Source organism: Orbicella faveolata, unplaced genomic scaffold (genome assembly GCF_042242905.1).
Source record: "Orbicella faveolata isolate gen_17 unplaced genomic scaffold, um_ofav_v1 contig_2, whole genome shotgun sequence".
NCBI classification, from domain to species: Eukaryota; Metazoa; Cnidaria; class Anthozoa; order Scleractinia; family Merulinidae; genus Orbicella; species Orbicella faveolata.
Window position 1 is genome coordinate 23490679 of NW_028301547.1, and position 11058 is coordinate 23501736.

The 11058-nt window shown below is 39.0% G+C and overlaps 1 protein-coding gene and 1 pseudogene across 1 annotated transcript; one reads left to right on the top strand and one right to left on the bottom strand.

Moving 5' to 3' along the window:
* Positions 1-2243: 2243 nt before the first annotated feature.
* Positions 2244-2651, bottom strand: LOC110065173 (histone H2B pseudogene; annotated as a pseudogene).
* A 142-nt stretch (positions 2652-2793) lies between these two features.
* LOC110065209 (glycerophosphodiester phosphodiesterase 1-like) lies at positions 2794-10630 on the top strand. Its single transcript, XM_020772318.2, has 5 exons — positions 2794-3422; positions 6741-6852; positions 7704-7793; positions 8133-8347; positions 9243-10630. Exons 1-5 carry the CDS (start codon positions 2992-2994, stop codon positions 9391-9393), a joined length of 999 nt encoding a protein of 332 aa, XP_020627977.2. The 5' UTR covers positions 2794-2991; the 3' UTR covers positions 9394-10630.
* Positions 10631-11058: the final 428 nt, after the last annotated feature.

Here is an 11058-nt window from a genome sequence, read left to right on the forward strand (position 1 = left end):
TAAATTAATCGTATACTTAAAAACATTAAAAAGACAACACCCACCTCTTTGGCCATGATCCGCGCCCCTTGAGAAGCGTCGAGTGGCTCATGTTTGATAACGGAGGGAGGATCTCCAACGCGCACTCCGTCAATTTTCCCAATCTCTTTAACACCTAAAATGTTTTTGCTCGACATGTCACTTAATTCTTCCTTTAAGATTTTGATAAACACGAAATACTCGCTCTCTTTGCACTGTGCTACAGATAGCCCTCCACGCGATTGCGAAATGTTTTCACTGTGAGCAGTTGCTATGACTACTTCCATGGTAACCGACAGTGAGGTCACCTCATGACGTCTTGCCTCGTCTTGGATAAGAGCGTGAAGCCTCGGTGCTATGACTTTGACGCGCGAAGACACAAATTTCAAATCTGGCTGTTGGCCTTAGTAAAGTACATGAAAAAGTTCTAGGGCCAGTTCTTCAACAGCGATCGAGACTTACATATAATTAACATTGATTATGGATTAAAACGGATCATACAAAACTTATTCTTAGCTGGTAGTGGAATGGTTGCATTGCAAATCTGGACCGGACTAACAACTGATCATTTTTGGTTAGGTTTATAAGAGATGCGGAAAGTGGCGGTTTTTTATAAAGTTTAAAAACAGTACCTTTGAATGCCCCAGAATAGATTCTGCACTAGACACCGTTTTGTTGTTGCATGCCCTTTATTACATTTGAGACCAGAACTGTACTGCATGTCATGTATGCTCTGTAGGGGAAAAATTTAAAAATAATGGCAATAGCTTGATCACACACCGACTAAATGATTGCGCAAACGGCTCACGCAACGTTTTCCAAAGAGGTGTTTTTAATAAAATGAAATGGATGTGCTTTTTCTCGTAGGTAAAGAGAAGGGAGCACACAATGATTGAAGAATTTAACAAATTCATAAAAAATATATCTGTTAACTAATGCTTGCCTTTTTTTATTTTGTTTTGGAATGCGCGCGTTGTTAATATCAACGTCGTGTCCAGGGCCTTCTCCACTTTTCAAAATGGCAGGAAGGGAGAATAGTCGAGGAGAAGGCCCAGGGGACGAAGCTGTAGTTGATGCCAGAACGCGGCAGGGCCTGGGCAGGATTGTACTCGTGTACAAATGATAAACTGTGCATGCATGCTGTAAAGACAGTCCGAAGTTTGGGGATAGTCATCATGGCCCCTTCATTAGTGTTACTTGTGTCTCAAAGAGCAAAATTCTTGAGTAGATTGTGCACTAAGCTGTTTTGTGTGCAAGTGCACTTGTTTTAAAAATGGACAATTATTTATCAAACAAGCAAACAAAAGGTAGTTCATTTTCTTCTATACAGAAAAATGAAGTGGGTTAGGGCTCTGTCGCAGTATAATTTCAGGGCATAACATCCAGATATCAAAACTAAGTAAGTGATGTGTGCATGAGACCATGGGTGGACTCAGTCTTTGACTGTAAGCAGGGTTCTGTGTAGCTGGAATCAGAAAATTGAGCTTCACTTTATAATATCAGGAACTGATCAGTATGGGAATACAGATCACCCTACAAAGTTTGGTGCTTGTATAAAAAATAGTGCAGTTCAAAATCTATGCCACCAGACTACTCGGTCCTTACATCTTTTGAACCAATATGTCGAATATACTTGGAACTGTCTCCCACATTGCCTTTACATCTGCCATCTATCAATATGGATCACTCATCTATAAACTGTGCTGTTTTAACTCTAGTGATTTTTTAAACCCAACATCAGCTATCTTTCAATTTATTGACCCCCTCACTCTTCCGTCTATATGGTGTATTTATCCTGAGGTGTCCACAAGAAGTCATGGGACTTTTCTACTCAGCCACTAAATTTTAATCCTTTACTCATCTGTATCAGATTTCTACAAATAATTCAAATGTAAATAAGCGCTTCATCATTGTTTATTTTGTTTTGTATTGTTTTAAATCGCGACTGTTACATAAACCTGTGTCCATCTCTCACATAAAAAATAAATGCACAGGTGACACCAGGTCATACACTTTCCCCTGGTGTGGACCCCAGGAGGATGCGTTGGGAATAAAGTTGAACTGCGTAAATGTCTGGTATAAATTACCCAGGAGAGTTTGCAACCTTGTACAACAGCAGGTAATTGAATTCCCGAGAAAACGTCGAACGAAACCAAATTAGGAAACACTGGCATCAAATGCTCTTTATAAAGAGAGCCTTCCAACTGTTTTAAATCTTGCAGCAGTTAATTAGAGAGGTTTGCAACTGCCTGATTTGCTTTGTCCATGGCGCGCCTTGCTAGTCCTTCCGGTAACAAAACACGAACACTTGTTTCTATATCTCTGCTAGTGAGTGACTTTCGCCGGTGACTCCTTGCAACACGCGAGGCTTCAACCGCCAGTTGTTCGTAAAGACCGTGCACGAATGAGTCCAGGATCTTCATGGCTTTTTCTGAGATACCAATGTCGGGATGAAGCTCTTTGAGCACCCTTGTGATGTACACAGAATAGCTTTCATGGCTGCCTTGGAGACGCCGAAGTTGCCGGCGTCTTTTCCTACGAGCATTCTTGCCTAAGCGCTTGTCTGGAGTCGATTCGTGGCTGTTGAGTACAGCCTCGTAAACCTCTTCGTTTCCCCCTGCCATGTTCGCCATCTTCCCATTGTTTGCCATGTTTTGCAGGCAAATCAAGGCCCTGGGAACGAATATTCTGGTTTCTGGTTTCTGGTTTCTGCTTCGTGCTTCGTATATATGGTAACGAAATGGAAACGGCATAGAATATGCATTAAATATTAACTTTGTTTGCCTCTGTTTAGACCGCAATAAAGCAATTTTAGCCAATATTTGACGTAGTTCATGCTTGCACATAAATTAATTTTCATAAACCAACGAATCAAGCAACAAAATGAGACATAAAAGAAGGAAACTTCCTTAACACCGGAGAAGAACTGTGAAATGAGCAACGATATTCTACGATTCTTTCCCAGGCCCCAGTATGTTTGTAATGATTGTAGAAATGGCGCTTACGGCTGTGTCCTATGGGTTGCATATTTATATCACAATTCTTCTTGTTTTCTCGGGCATATTGATGTTTATCCTCTACCGTTTGCTTCGTTTTCCTCGTCCTACACCTTACACAGTGAAATGTTTTCTTCGACGCGGCGCTCCGACGAGAAATTCGCCGATAATCCTAGGTCACAGAGGCTGTGGAATAGAGGCACCAGAAAACACGATGGCGGCATTTAAATTAGCCAAGGAAAATGGGGCATTGGGTGTCGAGTTTGACTTGGACTTCACTAAAGATGGCGTGCCGGTAATAATTCATGATTCAACTGTGGACCGCACAACAGATGGACATGGAAAAGTCTGTGACTTCACTTACGAGCAGATCAGGCGGCTAAACGCGTCTGCAAAACATCCACTTGGGTAAGATGAAACTCTTTATAGTTCCCAAAAATAGGCCACATCCAATTGCGTCTTACATTATCAAGCAAAAGGGTGACTTGTCGCTCATACAGACTTCTGTTAATTAAGGGCCCATTAACCGATTTATGCGCGCGCTCGCGCGCGTTGCTAAGGAGGTGAAATTTCACTTCCGTTTACTTACGTCAGCCTGAGCGCCGAAAACAAAAACAACTCAATAACTTCCAAATTCGCTTACATTTTAGATGTTTTTCTTTGTGTTTCACAAAATGCAAAGTAAAAAAGGTACAAGCAAAGACAAAATAAGAGAAAGAAAAACAAGAGCAATAGAAAGAGAAGAACTAACTCCGTGTGGCTTTGTCTGATCTTACCGAAGTGTGTTGGTGGTGTAAATTGCTCACACACTGATAGGATAACTTCCAATATATATCGGGCGAACTTCCGGTTTTTTTAAATGCTAAAGGAAATGTGGTTTTTCATTAAATCCAGCCTTTTTTGACGGATTTTGATTAAAGCCAACGTTGGAAACATAACTATGCATTCCTTTTTCGAAATCATGCTTTTTTCAGAAAATTACAAATTTTTTAACATTTTGCAATTCTCTCAAAATCTGACCTTTCAGAAATGAAACAAAATCTATGCATAGCGTAATGAGGATTTAAATTAAAATATTAAATCAATGAAAAAAAATCCCGATAAAGTAATTTGCCTGGGAGCCTTTGCATTTTTTCAGTATTAGTCACATGACCATGGGTGTGGCCTGATGACATCATCAGTAGTGTCGCTGATCATGAAAAAGTTAAAACACATGAAATAACTCTGAAGTAACTAAAAATGATGAGGTTATATGAGAATAAATTTTCCTTAGCAACGTCTCGAAAAGATCGGTTAATGGGCTCTTAACTTAAATTGGCTTTTCTCAGAACCCATAGGAATGGGGGAGGGGGAGGGGAGTGGGTAATATTTCAAAGTAAGGTCTTCTGTAATCATCAGGGTTTTTTAGAGTGTTATTTTAATTTGTTCGATATGTATCTTTTTCATGGCTCTTGCATTTTTTGCTCGCTTTTTCTTGTGCAGGGATTTTTCTTAACTGCCTATCTCCCCGACCTCCCCCCCCCCACCCCCCCAATAATTAAATGGTACTTTCCCTAGTGTGTGGCAAAAGATCTCAGTGACCAGTTGGATGGTACATAAAACTGTAAATGGCTTGCGGCAAGAGAAATAGCAAGTTTCATTTCTCCTCAACTTCCAAGGTTCCACTAGCCTGCGAACACAGATGGATTTGCGAAGGACGCAGCGTGGCCAAGTGGTTAGGGTGCCGGACTTGAAATCCGGAGGTCGCAGGTTCAAGTACCGCTCTGACCACTTAGCTGGAGTTGTTTCTCGGTAGACCCTAGTTCAACTCCTCGGTCATGCTTGTAAATAGCCAACTGGTCTGCCTCCCGCCAGCTGGGATTTTTAACCATGTTATGTTCATTTGCATTATTTGTTTCATCATTTCATTTCATTGGCCCTGAAAAACCCCATTGGGGGAGTGGTCAATTAAATTATTATTTTATTATTATTATTATTATTATTATTATTATTATTATTATTATTATTATTTCTGGCTTTTGTAAGTCTGCTGGCAGCCAGTTTTTTCTCTTAGGGTCACTGAGACGGGTGTTTAGTCATCACAAACACAAAAGCACAGTATGGCGGTGGTCGAGAGGGGAAGAAGGCGAGACGAGAAAAAACCGTCTGCGGACTCTTTAACTTTTTAAACCCTCCGTCAGCCCAACAACGGAGTACCTGATTGGTCAATATGTGCCCGATGACAGATAGTTGACAGAAGGGAAAATAAAGCATCATAAGTTTCGTGCAAAGCATAACAAAGAGTCTCGAACAATGCAATAGCGGATCATCCTGATTATCAAAGTAAAATTGGGTTGACTAGCTTACATGACTCCTACGGTTCATGACATTTGTACATTTGCTGTTATCTCTTTGGTCACTCGACCTTTTTGTGGCTCCACTCGTGTTTATGAAGGGCACTTCATGTTGTATAAAGACCATGCTATGGCAAAATTTTTAGAGGTCATAGGTCTGCTTGATTTCTACTGTTATCTGCATGTTGCTTCATTGAGTTTGACACCTCTGTAATTTGCCATGTGTTTATGCATTTTTGAGGCTCATTTCTATTGTAAGATATTTTTCAAGTCTCCAAGTATTTGCTTTCAAAGGAAAAAAATATGAGATTTACCATTAAAATGTTGCTTACTTGCATTCTATATTGTGATGCTGGGCCCAGCTGTGATTAGAACTGTCTGGAAGTACAGTAGGTAGATTCTTATCATGGAAAATTTGTCCTCATACACCTTCTTCGTAGACGCCGTAGCCTTACTTCAAGTAAGCTATACGTTTCTTTGGAGACATTCTTATGTTTCTTGCAGCTATCTTATCAAGCTTATGTTTCTTGAGCTTGATGTATAGGTTTATTCCTCCTTTTGGTTGTTCTGGCACCACACGATTCAAATGTAGTTGTTTACGCACAACTCTCGATTGTTGTATATGCCATTGTTTGGCTTACATAAACATTCACAAAGTTGAGAGCAATCACTAGAGCACGACGCGTTTTTCGGTTTAAGTACAGAAGCAAGCTTCTTAGGTGTTCCTCTTGTGGACGACATCGAAGAATAACCTCTGCTTGCAAAATTCATCCGACAAAAGCATTTGGTATTTTGTAAACATAATGCTAAAGTTTGAGCAATCGGTTCATGTTACTCCTGCAGAAAGCTAGTTGATTTTAATTAGGTAATTGGTTAATTAGATTATTTTTGACAAGTGTGTATGTCCTCAAAAACATGAGAAGAGTCTGCAGTCTGTTTTTCTTCTCTTGCATGCCATGCCCATGTCTCGTCCCATTCCCCTTTACGCTAAAGAGTCATTCCTCGTAGCCCCTGCTGAATTTGGAGAGAAAAACAGACTGCCAGCAGTCTAGGCTTTTGTTTCAGACCACACCATCCATCTGTGTTCACAGGCTAGGGTTCCACTGAGTGATTGAACATTGAGTGTCTCTGGGAAACAAAACTCTCTAATTCCTATGGGGCCAGTTGTAAAGTGTTTTGTCGTATTCCTCTTCTAAAAATAAATGCTCTTTTGTTTATACTTGAATGTTTGTTAGTAAGCATACTAAAGCTGTGTGACTGGTTAATGATTTCCACAGCAGCCATCAGCTAGTCATATCTCAAGCCTTAAGTATCCTCACTTTTGCAATAATTATAATTACATTTTCACAAGTACTGACCAATAAGTTCACATTCAGTTGTTATTATTTTACAGGGAGAGGTTTCCAAATGAGCGTATCCCTTGCCTTGAAGAGGTGGTTGATCTCTGCATCAGCCTTGGTTTGCAGATGTACATAGATGTCAAAGCAGCAACACAATCTGGGAGAGTAAGTTATAAAAACAGATATTTACTCATTCACAAACAGTTGACTTTAGACTCTCTTGTACTGCAGTGCACAAGAATATTTATTCCTGTCAAACCTTCTCTGTACAGACATCTCATATCAAAGGCAGTTTACTCAGTTTTGGCTTACTGTATTTCTCGATTAAACACCAGGTCTCCCTCATAGATTCGTAAATTAAAGAAATAAGACCCTCTTAACAAGGAATTTATATTCTAATTATAGTAAGCTTTAGGTTTAATTATAAGATATTTTAAAGCTCTAAAAATAAAGAATAAAAACTCTAATAAACTCCAGGTTTGAATAAACTGCAAGAGTCAATAAATGCCCTATCGGCAAGTCAAGTTTAAGATAAACGCTGGGGACGTTTAATCGAGAAAATATGGTAATGCTCATATACACAAATTGCAGTTTAATATTGAAGCTGTCCAATCAATTCAGGAATGCAATATTGAGGACAGGCATGAAATGAAATTACCATTCTTTACTAGTCTTTGCTACATTTAGGCTAGTTTTGGGCCGCACTTAAATTTTAAATTTTATTTCTTAATTTTTTTTAGAATGTTTAATATTGGAGAATATTCTTTGTATGGGAATTTAGTTTCCCCCAATTATTCTCCAGTCATGTACTTTTTGTTTTTCACGACGAAGTATTATTAAACTTAAACTTAATATTTACTAGTTTTTGACTCATTATTATCAATAGATCTATGCTGCTGTATTAGATTATAAAACAATTAGAACAGCCTTCAAATCTGGATACTTGAAATGACGTTATTAATAGAGATGTTGAGTCATAATGTGCTTTGTATTTTCTTTCTACTTTTTTTACCCAGGCGGCAGAGGTTCTCAAGGAGTTATTTGCTAGACATCAGCTATATGATAAAGCCATGGTTTGCTCATTCTATCCAAATGTAATTTTCCAGGTGAGAGTTTAATTGTGTGACAAAAAAATGAAGATACCATACAGTATATTATTTATGAAGGTGGTTAGTATATTCAAAGGAAACTATGGTGGGTGTGCAAAACTGATACACTTAATGACTCCCTGACACAATTGTTGAAATAAATAGCTGTATAGTCATTTTATCAGATGAATAGCATTGTCCATTTTGTAAACAACCAAGACCAGATGGTAAGCTAACCCTCCTGAAGGGGTAACAACCATTAGCGTTTGTGGTATATTCATCTGACAACAACAATCTACAAATAATTCTGTGTTCTGAATACCCCGGTACTTCATGACTTTTACACTGCCTTTTCAGGTACGACGAGCTGATCCAAATATTCTAACTGCCCTCACATGGAGGAAAATGTTTATAGCCAATGAAAGTTATTCTGGTCCATCAAGATACAAAGAGTGGTGGAAACAGCTGTTAGCTCCTCTGTTGGACAGCATATGGGAACTGCATCTTCACTCATGGGTGTATGACTTCTTAGGAGTTTCTGTATTTCTTTCTCACACGGCTCATTTTTCAAGGTATTTTTCTTCATCCTGTCTTTAGTTAAGATTTAGTAACCTGCAGTCAGCCAAGTTCTTCCATGCACTTATTTACTCTTTAGGAGTGCTGAAGGATTAGAGCCTGATGGGAGGTTAGGATTTAAGAGGCAGTGCATGAATCCACATGGGAAATGTGGCGGCATTATAGTTAGTATGTTGAAGTTACGATTGAGCTGCAAAGGTTTAAGGTGACGTGTTCTAAGGCAAGGCATTTGCTCTCTTTATCAATGCTAAATTTTTCAAAAGATGGTTTACTGGTATGCTATTAACCAGACAAATCACTCTACAGTGGATAAATGTTGACAGAAAAAGATACCTTAGACACCAGATAATATCATTGGAAAGTGATTTACCTAATGGATGAACTTGTTATCTGTCCTTTTAACAACCAGTGTCAGGTGTTTTAAAAATGGGTACCAGTGATCTGTTAGGGAAACCTGACAGAATACTGAGGAGCACCCTGTGGTGGGTTAGCACCCCATTCGGGGTTTTCACCTGGTTCTCAGCAGGAGGACAACTTGTTGTCACAGGCGGGCAAAACTTTTTGAACTGAACTTCTTTATAAGAAAAATTTTCCTCAAGATGGTCTAACCAGGCAGCCAAAATCGTCCTCACAGCTGGTCATTTTGCTCAGTGCTCCGCCCTTAATAAAACCCCAGGGATCATCCTGGGAGATGTAGCTGCAATGCTCCTGAATGCTTCATCCCACAGCAACTTACATAATGGAAGGTTGGCCCGAGTATGAGTAAAGCTTTTACCTACATCAGCTTTGTAAACTATTACTTTCAACTCTTCTTATGGCAGACATAGTAGGTAGCTAGAAGTGGTATAGATGCTTTCCTCTTTTGAAGCAGTTTACTCTTTTCCTCTTCAGAGACTACTTAAAAGAATGGCAAGACAAGGGAGTGAGTGTAGTTCTGTGGACTGTCAACCATTCTGCCGAGAAGGACTACTTTTCTGGAGTACTTAGGTGCCCCATAATGACAGATTGTGTGAAAGGAGATTCACAGCAAAACCCTCCTTAACTACCTGATTCATGTTTGTGTTGTCACTTAAATGTATTTTTACAAAGGTTAAGAAGTTATATTTTCAAGTGAGGTGAAAGCGGCATTGACAAGAATGGGTTAAAAATATTTTCATGGTCATAAGCAGTAATTATTTTTGCATGCTCAGAAAGTGGGTCCTGTATTATGGTGTTGTGTCATGCATGCATACAACAGCTGTTTGAGTTTATGATAAAAAGATTATTTCAAGAGGATTAATAATGATTGCGTGAATTCAGGTGTTCTTGGTGTGGGTTGTATTTAAATGAGGTTATTTAATTTGTGAACTATTAACAAAGGATCACATTTATTTATTGTTTCATGAACCAGTAGCCCATGGTAATTCTGAGTTCTTAGGTGTTCAAACGAAGAGCACTACTGGTGCATTGAACCATACCACAGTGTAGAAGATCTAGTGGCCTCATGGTTATTGAGTTGTACTCTGGGTTGAGTGTGCCAGCTTGTGTGCTGGCCAGGTCATTGTGTTACTCTCAGACAAATTGGGATAACAGTGTACGCCACGTTGGCCTGAATGCACACTTTTTCTAAGTTCCATACATAAAACCATAATGTGGAAGTGATTCATTCAACTTCCTAGGAATACCCTGTCACCTTGCCTTGCCAATCAGAGAAAATAGCTGCGGAAAGAGTCATTGGCGATCTTACAAATCTCATAAAGCTATTTGACTTCTAACATCCACTTCATCCCACTATTATTTTTTGTGATTTATTTGGCCACGTGACAGGGTTAGGTTAAAAGTGTAGCGTTTGTTGACAGTGGTTCTTGAGGTAATCTTTTTTACTTGTTGAAGTGGTTTTTCATTCCACAACGTAGCATGTCAAAACATGTCTTCATACTAGTGAAACCAAACCAAACATTTCGTCAATGTTAAGCATGCAAATAATTTTATGCTGATCTTAACACTGGTAATTTTGCATTTTACTTGAAATTGTGCTCTACTCTTCGAATTGAATTTTGAATTCTTTATAGGACACTGCAACTACAAGATAAAAGAAATGAGATATAAAGTGGGAGTCTGCTTCAATTGTTTCAGTCAATTAAAAGAAAGTAGCTGCAATCACATGTCTGCTGTTAGCAAATACCTCTATACATAACCGTTTTAGATGAAAATTGTCGCTACTGAAACTATTGTAGATAAAATTTGCAACCAAAATGAAAGAGAAAATAAACGAAATGGTGTGGGGATTCATAAACAAACGTTTAGCTTTAATTCATGAAAACGCAAAAGGACATTGTTAACTTTAGGGGAGTTAATTGTGCGAGTTATTGCGCGGTAATGTTGGCGAGTGAACTCTGTGTGATTTAACCCGTGTTTGGAAATAAGACTACGTTGTGAAGATGCGGGTAATGATGTGAAATATTGATGCTCGAGAGTGTTGCATAGAAGGGTTTTTTGTGAAATCAAGTGGAACGTAGCAAGAACCAATTAAAACAGGTGGCAGAACTTATCAAGAACCAGTCAAAACAAGGGGCAGAACCAAGCAATAACCAATCAAAAAGGGCGTATCCAAGCAGTAACCAATCAAAGCGGGGTGGAAACTTGCAAGAACCAATAAAAACAGGGAAAACAGATACGTTCTTGTTTTGTGATTAGTTTCAAAAGAACCCTGCTTGTTTGGTCTGCC